The 15888-nt window shown below is 40.4% G+C and overlaps 1 protein-coding gene and 1 long non-coding RNA gene across 2 annotated transcripts; one reads left to right on the forward strand and one right to left on the reverse strand.

Moving 5' to 3' along the window:
- Positions 1-1227: 1227 nt before the first annotated feature.
- Positions 1228-14268, forward strand: trmt10a (tRNA methyltransferase 10A). The gene is made up of 7 exons (XM_079668094.1): positions 1228-1997; positions 2542-2710; positions 2791-2862; positions 6314-6388; positions 11741-11890; positions 11971-12076; positions 13529-14268. The coding sequence occupies exons 1-7, from the start codon at positions 1816-1818 to the stop codon at positions 13717-13719; spliced, it is 945 nt and encodes a 314-aa protein (XP_079524220.1). The 5' UTR covers positions 1228-1815; the 3' UTR covers positions 13720-14268.
- LOC307031202 lies at positions 13840-15732 on the reverse strand. The gene is made up of 2 exons (XR_013805881.1): positions 14504-15732; positions 13840-13874 (listed from the first exon to the last, which is right to left on the reverse strand). It is a non-coding gene; the product is annotated as an uncharacterized lncRNA (long non-coding RNA).
- Positions 15733-15888: the final 156 nt, after the last annotated feature.

A 15888-nucleotide genomic window follows, 5' to 3' on the forward strand; every position in this document is an offset into this window, starting at 1 on the left:
TAGACGAAAAAAATCGCCAAAAATTAAGGTAGGTTAATAAACTGGAATGACTTCCACTTCTTTCCTCTTCCAGCCTTTTTCCACAGCTCTCTTTTCTCCTACTGTATGTCGATTTGTCAGCAGTTGAATGTGATCTCCTCCCTTCACACTCACAGGTGTGGATCATTAGAGCTTCCTCTAGCTCTCAGGTGTGCCACTCCCCTATAATATTCTTGTGTTCCCCCCCTTTCTGCTACAGCATTTAACACAAGCATCCATACACAACAGTAGGTAAGTGATCTGGTGTGAATACTCACTATTGTCCACTGTGAAGGCAGAACGCCGAGTGTTACGCGGCCCCTGACCTATTAAAGTATATTTATTCATGGGACAATTCACTTATTAGCTGGAACTGGAACAAAGACTTTCTGGAGGCAGACAGTCTTTCAGAGATATACGTTGAGTTGGACAAGTCTCAAAATGTCATTTGGTGATATAAAGTGCAAACTGAACAATTCAGGCGTCACGGTTGTCTCTTGAGAATCATTTGTTTTTTGTCCACAGTTGACCAAGTTATAACTGAGACGGGATTACATCTCTGGTGTCGCTTTTCTAGGAGTCCCATTCAACGCTGACTATTTACTGGCTTAGCACTGATGAAGTTGGAATGTGTGCTAAAGTGTTAGAGGCGCTCCTGCTGTCTGTGGGCACATATAGAAAGTGGGTTATGAGGGGATGACTGACACATGATCATGTTACAGAGCCCTGACTGTAAACACACAGAGGCACTGTGTTCGCAACACATTCCATATCATCATAAGCAATAACAAAAACATGAGCGTCTGGCTATTCTTCAGTGCCTTCTTTGTTAAAAATCTCAACAGATCAGCATCATATTTATCAAATGGCCTTTGAGTGAGTAGATTGTTTTTGCCAACTGACATTATATCTTGGCAGGTACAATCTTGGTGACCCTCCCTCACCCAAGTGTAGTGCCATAGGTTATAATAGTTGTGTAATAAACTGTGCATTAAGGGGTCATATAATATCAAAAGTTCACCTGTAATGCACAATATCTAACAAAATAAATCATTATTATTATTAAAGTTATTGTTATTATATTATTTAAATGTATTTTATCTAAGTGGTTTAGTTTTTAAATTGTTTATATCGAACACATTTTAATTGGAAAAAAAGATAATAAATTATTACATGAATACATTAATAAGTGTAGTTTCAGTCTGCGGCTCCTCTCCCAGCGGGTGGCGGTAGATCGCCTGTTAGCTGTTAAACCTGAAAGAGAAGAAGACAGGCTGCATGTGGAAATGTGTTGCTCAGATGAAGTCGTTATTTACCTTCTTAGCGTTTGTCTGGCTGTCTATAGTTATATATCATAACAGGGTGGTGGCGTTCTTTTAAAAGCTTTCGTTCCAAGTAAAGTTATACAAATAAGCATACGGTTAAATGCTGACAGTTAGCTTTCAGCACAGCAAGCTAACATCAACAGCTAGTTCACACAGCAGCATTAGCCACCAGCAGGCTAACAGCAACAGCTAGTTCTCACAGCAGCATTAGCCATCAGCAAGCTAACATCAACAGCTAGTTCACACGGCAGCATTATCCACCAGTAGGCTAACATCAACAGCTAGTTCACACAGCAGCATTAGCCACCAGCAGGCTAACATCAACAGCTAGTTCACACAGTAGCATTAGCCACCAGCAGGCTAACATCAACAGCTGGTTCACACAGTAGCATTAGCCACCAGCAGGCTAACATCAACAGCTAGCTGAACCAGCAGCATTAGCCTCAGCAGTTAGTCCGTTCTGCTCTCACACATGGCTGATGAGAGCGTGAAAAGTGAAGCCTTACCCCAGCAGGAGAACGATAATGGAGACAGCAAAAGCAGTCAGAAGACAGTGGGCAGTAACGGAGAAGCAGAAAACCAAAGTTTGTCCAAAAGGCAGAGAAAGAAGCAGCAGAAGCAGCACAAATGGGAGGAGGAGAGGGAGCTCAGAAAGTGAGTTAATTGTAAATTATTAAATTTTGTCTCTATTAATGCATTCAACTATAGAGGTGCGACAGCTTTATCAATGGATAACATATGCTGCTTGTCCTTTTTAAGTATTAAAGTGTTATTTTCCAAGGTTGACACAGGGCTTCCTTGCATGCAATACTCCATTCAAACTGTTGTCAGTGAATGGTTGTACTACTTGCAATGGTGATTTAAAAATGAGTGCACTTGAAATCTGGTTTTATATTATATGATAAATTGTGCTGACGATTTTGTAAACCCTTTCACTCTCTGCATATAAGAGAGATGCATGTCCTGTGTGTGTAGGTGTGTCATATTCCTGCTGCAGCAATACATTAAAAGATAAGTCTAGTGATGTTCACATAGTGTCAAAGAATTCCAGAGAATGATCAAAGTCCACCATCATTGATCCTACTAACAGGGAGGATATACTCCTGTAATACTTTCTGCAGCACCAAATATTTGACTACAGGTCAAGAGTATATCGCAGGCTGTCATATTCATATTTGTCCTTCCCTTTCTTCTGCAGGCAGAAACGTAAGGACAAGAAGCAGCAGCGGCGACTAGAGAGGCACAGTCACCAGGAGGAGGAGGGAGGGGAGGTGCAGAGCTCCAGGAAGCGTCTCCGCAGAGACGTGACGCCCAGCGCTCTGAGGCTGCTGTTGGACTGCAGCTTCGACAGCCTCATGCTCAGCAAGGTAAACAGGCCGGATGCTGTGGAGGAATGTCCAACATGACATCCTGAGGTAACTGACGAATGATGGTGTTGTGTGTGCAGGATGTGGGGAAGCTCCACAAACAGATCCAGCGGTGCTATGCTGAGAACAGACGAGCCTTGCATCCAGTGCAGGTGAGTGAACACTGACTGTTACAAAATAAACAGTTTTAATAAGAGATATTACATTTCATTGAGCCAGAGTTGGAAGATGTATTCTGATTATTAACTTAAGGAAAAGTAGCAATACCACAGTCTAAAAATACATAGTTACAAATAAAAGTACTTCATTAAAATGTGTACTTACATTTAAAAGTATTAGCGTCAAAATATACTTTCAGTTCCAAAAGTATGAGTTATGCACAAAGACAGATATTTTTAAATATATTTTATTAAAACTATTGGTGCATTAATGTGTTCATCACTTCAGTGTTGTACTCGGTAAAGGAGGGGTTTATTTGAATTTCTTTATACACTACTGGGTAGCTTAACCTATACTAATATAAGATAATGTATGTGTTGATTTATATTTTGTATTAATAATCTAAATCTGCAAAGTAAATGTAGTGGAGCACAAGTACAAAGTAATATAATGAGAAAATACTCAAGAGAAGTACATCTTTTTTTACTCAAAGGTGACCTATCATGCAAAATGCACTTTTGTGCGTCTTTTATACATGAATATGTGTCCCCGGTGTTCCAGGGAACCCACCAAGTGTCAGAAAACATAACCCTCTCTTAGGGCTGGGTGATAAATCGGTTTTATCGATTAACTCGAGTGTGTAGTTCACGTCGACTTGTTTAAATGAAAATCGGTTTTCTTTTCAACATCCGCCAAATGCTTCCCTCTGGGCTCCCGTAGTTCGGAATGGGCTCAGCCCTCCCCCCGCACAGTGCGCGCATTTACCAAATAGAGTGATACACAAACAACATGACAACGAGAAGGGAAGAACTTGTTCCAAAGAAAGGCACGGTGTCATCCGTTATTTGGAATTGGTTTGCGTTCGCGAGGTCAGATTTAGACCAGACAACACCCCGCTGCAAAGTATGTTTGAAGTCTGTTGCTTGCAAAGGCAGCAGTACGACAAATTTACTGAAGCACCTCAAACAAAAGCATCCTGCTGAATGGGAGAAATGTTGCACGCAGCGGCATGAAAAAGACCGCGGCACTACAAGCACCTCACGCACAGCCGCCAAAATATACAGTCCACCGTAACACAAACATTTTCAAACTGCATCCCATATGACAAGAATTCGGCCCGCTGGAAAGCCATTACAGATGCGGTCGGGATGTACAGTGGGGCAAAAAAGTATTTAGTCAGCCACCAATTGTGCAAGTTCTCCCACTTAAAAAGATGAGAGGCCTGTAATTTTCATCCTTGGTATACCTCAACTATGAGAGACAAAATGAGAGAAAAATCCAGAAAATCACATTGTCTGATTTTTAAAGACTTTATTTGCAAATTATGGTGGAAAATAAGTATTTGGTCAATAACAAAAGTTCATCTCAATACTTTGTTATATACCCTTTGTTGGCAATGACAGAGGCCAAACGTTTTCTGTAAGTCTTCACAAGGTTTTTTCACACACTGTTGCTGGTATTTTGGCCCATTCCTCCATGCAGATCTCCTCTAGATTAATGATGTTTTGGGGCTGTCGCTTGGCAACACGGACTTTCAACTCCCTCCAAAGATTTTCTATGGGGTTGAGATCTGGAGACTGGCTAGGCCACTCCAGGACCTTGAAATGCTTCTTACGAAGCCACTCCTTCGTTGCCCGGGTAGTGTGTTTGGGATCATTGTCATGCTGAAAGACCCAGCCACGTCTCATCTTCAATGCCCTTGCTGATGGAAGGAGGTTGTCACTCAAAATCTCACGATACATGGGCCCATTCAATCTTTCCTTTACATGGATCAGTCGTCCTGGTCCCTTTGCAGAAAAACAGCCCCAAAGCATGATGTTTCCACCCCCATGTTTCACAGTAGGTATGGTGTTCTTTGGATGCAGCTCAGCATTCTTTCTCCTCCAAACACGTCTAGTTGAGTTTTTACCAAAAAGTTCTATTTTGGTTTCATCTGACCATATGACATTCTCCCAATCCTCTTCTGGATCATCTAAATGCTCTCTAGCAAACTTCAGAAGGGCCTGGACATGTACTGGCTTAAGCAGGGGGACACGTCTGGCACTGCAGGATTTGAGTCCCTGGCGGCGTAGTGTGTTACTGATGGTAGCCTTTGTTACTTTGTTCCCAGCTCTCTGCAGGTCATTGACTAGGTCCCCCCGTGTGGTTCTGGGATTTTTGCTCACCGTTCTTGTGATCATTTTGACCCCACGGGGTGAGATCTTGCGTGGAGCCCCTGATCGAGGGAGATTATCAGTGGTCTTGTATGTCTTCCATTTTCTAATAATTGCTCCCACAGTTGATTTCTTCACACCAAGCTGCTTACCTATTGCAGATTCAGTCTTCCCAGCCTGGTGCAGGTCTACAATTTTGTTTCTGGTGTCCTTTGACAGCTCTTTGGTCTTGGCCATAGTGGAGTTTGGAGTGTGACTGTTTGAGGTTGTGGACAGGTGTCTTTTATACTGATAACGAGTTCAAACAAGTGCCATTAATACAGTTAACAAGTGGAGGACAGAGCAGGCTCTTAAAGAAGAAGTTACAGGTCTGTGAGAGCCAGAAATCTTGTTTGTTTGTAGGTGACCAAATACTTATGTTCCACCATAATTTGCAAATAAATTCTTTAAAAATCAGACAATGTGATTTTATTTTTTTTCTCATTTTGTCTCTCATAGTTCAGGTGTACCTAGGATGAAAATTACAGGCCTCTTTCATTATTTTAAGTGGGAGAACTTGCACAATTGGTGGCTGACTAAATACGTTTTTGCCCCACTTTATATAGCAAAGGATATGGTGATATACGGTGGAAAAGCCGGGGTTTATTAACATGATTAAAGTTTTGGACCCTAGGTTTTTTTCCCGGAACAATTACTTTGTCATCTGCATATGAATTGGGGGGGGGAGGAGAAAATCGATTTAAATCGTAAATCTGATTTTTTGTGAAAAAATCGGGGATTTCTTTTTTTGGCCATATCGCCCAGCCCTACCCTCTCTATTTTCCTCCATACCCAAATCTCTTAAAAAGGGGCTGCAACGGATCTGATACAGACTGATACAGATTTGAACACTTTTGTGACGTCACAGACGTGGCGCTACGGCTATTGGGCCAACTCCACCAATCAGGAGGAGACAGCCACGGACATTGCCGTTGAAAAGCGCTGGAGACGCTGTAGTACATATGCCAGGCCTGTAGATGGTGCTGTTCTCACAGAATCAGCCCATGCAAAGACAGTGTTAAATTGAGCGAAATGAGGAATGGCTAAAATGAATGATCTGTTTTGGTATTTTGAAAAGTATAAATATGCCTTATATAGGTATGGTCCTACACTATATTATTAAAATATAGCATGATAAGTCCACTTTAAGTACAGAAATTGAATAAATGTACTTTTATCCAATGGGACCTACAATAAGGGATCATTTCATGTCTGATTTTTTGATTTTTTTAAACCACTCTCACCTCAACAGCTTTATCTGACTAGCCTGGGAGGACAGCTGAAACAGATCATGGATGAAAAGGACAAAGGATGGGTGAACTGGAAGGTAAGCTTGATCCTGAGAGGAACCGTTGACAGGTTACACAGAGTTTGAGTTTTCACAACCAAGCTACTCTCAGCAGTCTATTTAACTCACTGTGAGGGTGTGAGCAAAGTCAGTCTCTTCCAACTAGGTTTCCAAACTATTAGTCTTTAGACCCGACCAATGCTGACTCTAGGGACGTAACTTGAGGAAATTCATCAGAACGCACACACGCACGCACGCACGCACGCACGCACGCACGCACACAGTGTCTTTAAGATAGCTGAGAAATGGGTGTCAAAACTAAACCCCAAACATTTAGACACAGGTTTTGCTCCACTCCACCCAATGCAGTTTGGTTTTCGTGCTCACCACTCCAGTGAGACAGCTAACTGTGTCTTTGTGGAAAAGGTTAAATGTATGTTGGACACAAGCCCATATGTAGGTGCTGTCTTCCTTGATCTCAGGAAGGCATTTGACACTGTTGATCACCAAGTGCTCCTACAAAGCTGACGTATTTCAATTTCTCGGCAGTTTCAATACATTGTCTCAAGTCTTACTTATGGAACAGAAAACAATGTGTTTTGGTCAACGGAGCCAAATCCCCCTACCTTGTGAACCCTGTTGGGGTTCCACAAGGTTCCATTCTTGGACCGTTACTTTTTTCTCTGTGCATTAATGACTTGCCTAATGTATGTCCTGAGTTGAATGTGCAAATGTATGCCGATGATGAGGTCATCTTTGTACATGGGAAAAACACTGAAATTATCTCATCTTGTCTCTCGAATGCATTGGACAAGGTTCAATACTGGCTGAACAACATTTTCTTACAGTTAAATGCAAAAAAAAGAGTATGTATGTTAGGGCTTCACGATATGGAAAAAAACTGACATTGCGATATTTTTTTCCACTGCGATATATATTGCGTTTTTTTTAAACTATATTTAACCGGATAGACTGGTAGACTCATCATACCTTAAGTCAGGGGTTCCCAAAGTGGGGGTCGCGAGATGATTACAAAATAAAAATGGAAAATTATTTTTTAAAAATATATTAAAAAAAATATATTAATTTATTTTATTATTATTAATAATAACGTTTGCATAGATATAGCACCCCCCCATTGTCTGCAAACTAGTGGGGCGGGGCCTGCTGTGATCTGATCAAGAATGATTGTGATTGGTGGTTTGCTGTGCATGCAAAGCCTGCATGTCACTCACTCAAGTACCCCTGACATGAGAGCTGCGCCAGTTTTCCTTTTGTAGCAAGCAGCAAAATAATTGTAACATGATGTGTTCGAGTTAATGTACCTACTTAATATCGCACGTCCTAAAAAAAAAAAAAATCGCGTCCCTGCGATGTAAATATCGCGGTTATCGCCATGGCACGATATATCGTTCAGCCCTAATGCATGTTATTCAGTAAACGACCAGTCAAAATCGAAGGATCCAATGTGTTATTAAACGGAGCAGAAATTAGACCCTCCAGAAAAACGCGATTCTGCGATCGCAGAATTTACCGCATAATCAGCAAAATGGCGCAGAGTTTTAAAAGGCCGCATATTTATCAAAAGGCCGCATAATCCCCGCATTTTTCCACACAAAGTTGAGGGGAAAAAAAGTTAACTCGTCTTGACGTGACGTCATCAGCTCGCGCATCACAGAATGTAAACAACACTGTATAGAGTGAACGTGTGGAGCTCACACGATAGAGAAAACACCAAGATGAAAAAATCTAATCCATCTCATTTACCGACGAACATTTCTACTAAAGACCGGGCAAAAAGTGGGGGGAAACTATTCTGCACCCCGTGCAACTGTGTGTTGGAGCATAAGAGAAAATCGACGGTGACGACTAGGGATGCACCGAATATTCGGCCGCCGAAAATTATCGGCCGAAAATTGTTAAAAAGGCCCTTTCGGCCGAAAGGGTTTTAGCACCGAAAAAATATCACCGAATGTCAGGGAACAGGGTTACGTTGGTAAACTAACGTGTTGTTGTGATGACGTAATCAAAACGCGGCGACAAGCACGGCGCGCGACCATGCTCGCGGCTGGCTCACAGCCAACATGTCTGGCGCTTGGAGATATTTAAAAATATCAGAGAAAGAAGCGCGGATTGCGATTTGTAAAACGTGTTCAGCTGACATTTCTCGAGGGAGTGTAAATGCAAAGACTTTCACCACTTCGGGATTACTCCACCACTTGAAATCAAAACACCCGGACAAATATGCGGAGTAAGATCAAATCACAAGCACTGACAGTGAGAGACTGTTCAGCGCTGCCTCTCATGTGCTTGATGAGAAGAGGAACAGAATTATGGCTGATAAAGCAGAGAAGCTACTGTTCATTAAAAAGAACCTCCCACTTTTCCTTAATAAGTAGACAAGGCTGGCTTATCATAAGCTTATCTAGTTCTACATGTCTACTCTATACCCACTTTCCTGAATAATTTTCATTGTGAGTTATAATTCACCATCTCAGGTTATCATTAGGGGGAAATGACAGCAGCACAGTGTTCAATATATTGTACTTTCGGTATCTAAATGATACAATGTTGTTTACATTGCTCATGAGGACAGACAGCCTTATTTGCAGATTCTTGAAATTGTAATTTAATTTGTAATTGATTGTAGATTTTGTATCCAGTTTTCACTTTATGTATCTTTATACAATGTTTACTACTTTGCTTATGAGGACAGACAGCCTTATTTACAGATTCTTGAAATTCAATTGTAATTTCATTTGTAAATAGTTACATTCATGTGGATTTATCCAGTTTGCACATTTGTATGCATGCACTTATATGTGCATTTGTTGTTGTTGAAGGCCTGGCTGTTAGTCTTTATTTACACTATTTTGTAGTAGGCCTACTGGCCTAGATGTTTATGCAGTTTTAAAGCACCTTGGCTTTGTTCTGAATGCACTTTGTTGTAGTTATCCTACAGAGAAAAGAAAATGCACTTGACTTGGAATTAATGTACTGTATGCATTCAAAAGTGCTGAATAAATGTTTTATGGACCCATAATAGTGATTATTATTTAAGCTAAGTTTTGCCATAATCATGTCTTTTTCCATAATCAGGTAGCTGAACAACATTGGTAAAAAATGTATACATTATATATATATATATATATATTTCTATTAATCATTTTCGGCCTTTCGGTTTTCGGCCAACTGTTTCCTATTTTCGGTATCGGTTTCGGCCAAGAATTTCCCATTCGGTGCACCCCTAGTGACGACCCACTTTGATTCATTCAAACATTCGAAAATGCTTTCTGCTGCTGCGGACAAGAAAGCCAAACAACTCACGTTCACCGAGGCATCAACCTCCAAAACCCTTTCGAGGGCTACAAGAAACGAAGTGAGTAGCCTACAAGATTGAAGCTGGTCAGATAACGAACGAGTGAATGAAAACTGTGTGTGTGTGTGTGTGTGTGTGTGTGTGTGTGTGTGTGTGTGTGTGTGTGTGTGTGTGTGTGTGTGTGTGTGTGTGTGTGTGTGTGTGTGTGTGTGTGTGTGTGTGTGTGTGTGTGTGTGTGTGTGTGTGTGTGTGTGTGTGTGTGTGTGTGTGTGTGTGTGTGTGTGTGTGTGTGTGTGTGTGTGTGTGTGTGTGTGTGTGTGTGTGTGTGTGTGTGTGTGTGTGTAAAATAGCCCAATTGCTTTTACAATAAATAAACATTGAATGTGTTTAATTGAATAGTAAAGTTTTTCCCCGCATATTTCGCAACTTTCCGCATATTTCGCAACTTCCCGCAATTTCAACGCAAAAAATCACATAAAAACCCTGCATGTTTAATCGCATAATCAAGGATTTTTGCCCACGTTTTTCTGGAGGGTCTAAGAAATAGAACTAGTCCCCCACTTCAAGTATCTTGGAGTCATAATGGACTTGAACTTGACTTTTAAGAAACATATCAAGAAAGTATTCAATACCATTAAATTCAACTTGCAACATTTTAAACAAATTAAACCTTTCTTAACTGTCAATGCTGCAAAGTCATACCTCCACTGTATGATTCTATCCCACATTGAATACTGTTTTACAAACTGGTCGTTTGCTGAACCTGAAACCCATAGAGCAGCTGTACAAGAGAGCTATCAAGATGTTTGACAGAAAGCCTCACTCATACCACCACTGTACCATCCTTAAAAAACACAATTTCTTGAGTTTTGAAAATGTTAAGTCTTTTAAAAGTATGTGTTTTTTTTATAAATGTTTACATGGACTGCCCCCCCCCCCCCCCCCCCCCCTCTCCTCCCCCCCTTAGGGGAATTCATCCACAAAAAACACACTGGACGCTGCACTAGGACAGAAACCAGAGGAGACTGTGAAGGCCACTGTAGACGGACCACTTTTGGACAAAATGTCCTCGCCATTAAAGGCAGCTCTTTGTGGAATAGCCCCCCAACTGAGATACGGGATTGTCCCACTCTCAATAGCTTCAAAGGTCAACTCAAAGAATGGTTGAGAAACAAACAGACGTGGGATCAACGCTAAATGCACTTTAACACAGGGGTATCTCCTCCTGCACTTTATGTATCGTTGCTGCTATATTGTACTGCCATGTGGTAAATACTTGTGTATGCTGCTCTTTCTCTCTTGCACTTTTTGCATTTCATGTATTTGTTTTTGCTATGTTTGTAAATGTCCTTTTATTAAATGTTTTATGTGAGGGACTGCGGATGGAAAGTAGCTCAAAGCTAAATCCGGCATATTTATGCTTGGTACATTTATTGTGTTAAGTGTTCATTAATGTGCATGTCCCTACCAAATAAACGATTAAATAAAAATCACACACACACACGCACGCACGCACACACTAACACATCAAACAGTACCCTCTAATACCTGTATACAGACTTGGATGTATCCAAACCAGTTTTAAATAATATATTTTGCACAAAGATGTAAAAGAATCCGATGGCCAGTCTTGTGAGTAAAGTTGTATTTTAACATGCATTATTTCCAAAATCAAATCAATCCAAAAATAAATGAAAGGCTGCAAATATGTACCAGGATCTTAGCATTTCAAAAATAAAACAGAATGTCTAATGTGTTCATTACAAATGCAGTTGCTATAATATGCTGATATATATATATATATATAATAATATCATGCTAGGACTCACAAAAAACATACGTAAGCAGTTTTTTTAGAATAGAATAGGAAAGAATCAGTGATGTGAAACTCCTACTTCTCATATTATGATCGTACATGCTATACACAGACTTTGGACCCACAATCTTGGGAAATAACTAGCAATTTGATTTATTTGCATAAATATTGTTAGGATATAATTTTGACTTGTTTTTAATATCATTGTAAATATTGTCTCATGATGTGATTTTGCATAATCTGTGTATATGTGTAGGAAATTACCATTAAATCAGAGCACTACAAGGACGTTGTGGCGAAGGAGGAGCTGGTGTACCTGACGTCAGATTCTCCTAACATCCTGGAAGAGATGGACCCTACAAAGGCTTATGTGATAGGAGGGCTGGTGGACCACAACCACCATAAGGTCTGTCTGAGTTCACTGCTCCAATACCCCACTGGTTATGTTCTTGCTTTCTGATGATGGGAGCTGTCTGCTGTTTGCAGGGGATCACCTTTGAGAAGGCCAAGGAGCTGGGGATCGATCACGCTCAGCTTCCTCTCAGCAGCTTTGTGAAGATGAACAGTCGGAAGGTTCTGGCAGTCAACCATGGTAAGGACTACAATGAGACCAATATATGAGTCTGGTATCAGTAGGTTGAAGCCGCTTCACAAGGGACCAGTTTTAGTTAGTTGCAATATTATCCATCAATAATTGTCCGTGGCCGGGCACTGTAGATTTAAATCTGGATTTCTTAACTGTTGTCCATTTGGCACTGCCAACAATCTTTGCTAGCTAACTAGCTCGCTAACAGCGCACATTGTCATTTCCAGTGAGGGCACAGGAGCCGTGTGCAGTTAAAGACATCACTACACTACACCGTCCAAAACTGAAAACACTTGTGTTTCGATTCTACTATGGTAATGAAATTATTGAAAAATAAATCTTTTTAATTTAGGCCTTGTAACTAATTCACTAGCACTTACGATGGTATGACTTGCTTGAAGTGAATATATCTGAACTTTCCTTGTTGTTCAGCCAAAAGGAAATGTAATGTAGTACACCGTCAAAATCCACGCATTGCCTAAGTATTCACAGTGCACGTCACGACATGCGGTGTAGCGAGGGAAGTATGAAATTCAGACACAGCACACATGGTGACAGTGGTGCACATGGACCAATAATCAGATCAATCAAAAGACATGATGATTTTCCCAAAAAAATAAAAATTCGAGAGAAGATCGAGAGTTTTTATCGCTTGAAATGACGAAAAGGACAAGGACATCCCTCTGTTGGAGGGGCAAAGGAGTCTGGTGGGATTAGTTTCGGAGTATTGAAGATCGTTTCCCCGACATCGGCGGTGCCTGCTACAGGACAACACGGAACGTGTGCGATTTGGACGCGATGAGCGGTGCTAGTGGAGCACGCGCGTGAGCTGCGAGCACCAGAGCCTCGCAGCGGCGAAACTGAGGCTCCGTGCTAAACTGTGGTAACATGAAGAGCAGTTTGGGAGCCGAAACAGCCGGCGCTTTAAGAGAGCCGAGCCAAATGATTCGGCTCACTAACCGTTATTAAAAAAACAGTTATAACAGTCTTACCCTGCGAATAACAGAAGCCAAAATGAATTATAAGGCTCTTATGCTAGATTTCATGTTGTTTTTTGGCTTGAGCTTCAGTCTGTTTTACATCATTACACCTTGCAAAGTTATCCACAAGTGCATATTTAAAACCCCTGTACATCTTGCATTTCAAAAGTCAGCTTTCAGGGAGCTAATGCTAATTACTTGGCTAGCTACTGCTGATTAAATCTGCCGGTGACACTTGTCATTTCAATTGACTTCACTGACTGTCGGCTCGTAATAAGATGCTACTTTTGATGTACTCCTATCTGAAGTCAAGGTCACATTGTTTTAGAAATCTGCAGCGATGGTGTCGCAGTCGTGAAAGAGATCAATAGACCACTCTATGGTTCTTCTTTGCGATGAGGTTAGCTAATTCCTGCTGTTCCTCTCCTGCTCTCACTGCATATATTTGGTTTTATAGTGTGATTTTGTCCTCGTCCAGTGTGTGAGATCATCCTGGCGTACCTGGAGAAGGGCAGCTGGAAGGAGGCCTTCTTCACCGTGCTGCCCCAGAGGAAGGGAGCGGTGGCTGTGGACAAGGACGGAGCAGATCATCAGGAGAAAGAAGCAGAAGATTCAGACTCTGACTCGGACCCTGAAACACAACAGCACACTGAGAAGGCTCAAACATAGTTCTAATGGACAACTGATGATATGAGAAAACGTCTGGATATATTGAGGCTGTTTCTATTCAAAAAGCATCTGTTTGTTTGACATTTCCAAAAGTTTTTTATTTATTTTTTAAAAGCCATAATTTATTGATAGTTTTACTATGTTTTACTTGCCTCCTGTAATGGGTAATAACTTAGTTGAAAAGCCAATTGAAATTTTTGTTTTGCTACATTTATTGGCAGAATTTACAGAAATGACTTCATAGCCTACTTTACTTTTACTTTTCCCTTTCTTTGATCAAAGTTCAAGCTGTTGTTGCAAATGTATTCAGTTAAAACTATTTTTTAAAGCAGGATAAAGTCAACACAAAAATGACTGTTGTCACCAGGAATTCTTGGAGTATTATAGACACTATATAAAAAGGAAGGCGTTTGGTACATTTTATGAACAAGTTAAGGTAATACAGAATTCTGTAGATGGATATAATGCAGGATATCACACAAAAGGAACAATTTAATGATAAATGAACATTATTGCTGACTAGAAAAGTAAAAACGAACATTCAAATGATGGAATGGCTTATTGAAATGGGTAGAAGTTAAACTGCAGTTACAGAGAATCATTATGAATGATCAAAAAGGACAGCCTTTACTGACGGAGAGATTTTATTTAGATAAACCATTACATATTAAGGAGTGGGTGTACCAAGAAAGGTGGAGTTATTTCCGCTTATATTGTAATTAGATGGTCCACTTGCCAATAAATGTTTGATAATGAATATGTGATAAATACATAGTACAAAAACCTTTGACAAATTGGCCCTGCCTACAGGTAAGGGAAACAATTGACTGTACTACTATAGAACGCCATCAAAATAAAAAGATCTGAGGTGTAAAAAGTACTCAGATTTTGTACTAAGTAAAAGTAAAGTACCAGAGTGTAGGAATACTCTGTTACAAGTCCTGCATTCAAAATATTACTCAAGTAAAAGTAGAAAAGTGTTAGCATCAAAATATAGTTAGAGTACCAAAAGCAAAGTAGTCATTGTGCAGATTGGTCCATTTCAGAATAATATATATGATATTTTTTATAATGATTGATCATTAAAGTGTTCTCAAAGCTGGTAAAGGTGCAGCTAGTTTGAATGACTTTGTATACTGCAGGGTAGCTTGTGGATTTACTCCAGGTGGAACTAAAGTCTGATTTAACACTTGATTATATTTCACATCATTCATCCAGGTCTGTAAAGTAACTAAAGGTATTAAATACATGTAGTGGAGGAAAAGTACACAATTTACCTCTGAATTTTAGTGGAGTAGCCTACAAAGTAGCAACACATGGAAATGCTCAAGTAAAGTCCCTAAAAAGTGTACTAAAGTACAGAACTACAGAACAAACAACGGATATTTATGAACACCAATGGGAGGGTCAGCTCTTGTTGCTCTGGAGACTGCAGACGGAAGTTGTGGTATCCTAGGTAACGAGGTAAGGTGACGCTAAGTAACCCGCAGAGACGCTGTAGCTGGATTCACTGAGGCAGAGGAGACATGTCCCGGAGAGCTCTGAAGGTGCTGGTGGAGCTGGAGTTCACAGCGGGGAGATCTGTCTCCATTAGTACTGTCTGCATTATCACGGTCTGCATTATCACTGTCTGCATTAATATAGCCTCTCCTGCAGAATCACGTCTGTCTGCTTAATACTGTAGTTTTAAGCGTTATGAGTTACTCTCTCTGCATGTAAACATCTTGTACTTTAGTTTTAGTTGGCCTGTATTTAATAACGTATAAGACATGTTCAACTTTGTGTTACTTCTTGTCACTTACAAAGGTGAATAGTGTGATACAGTGAACCTGGGCCTGGTCTACAGCCTATATGCACAGTGGTGAAACAATTACTAAATTAAAGAAGCAATACTACAGTGTAAAAATACTCAGTAACAAGTAAAAGTCCTGCATTCAAAATGTTACTTAAGTAAAAGTAAAAAAGTATTAGCAATACAAAAAAAATACTTTAAGGGCCAAAAGTAAAAGTGCTTGTTTTGCAACGGATAAAATAAATACAATATTGTTGCATTCATTTTTTGCATCACTTTAAAGGTCCCATGCGGTCCCATGCCATGCTTTTCCGGTTATTGCCCGAGGTCCCCTTGTGTGTTATGTAGCTTTGTATGCATGTAAACGATCTGCAAAG

Source organism: Notothenia rossii, assembly GCF_949606895.1.
Source record: "Notothenia rossii genome assembly, chromosome: 3".
In the NCBI taxonomy this organism is placed as follows: Eukaryota; Metazoa; Chordata; class Actinopteri; order Perciformes; family Nototheniidae; genus Notothenia; species Notothenia rossii.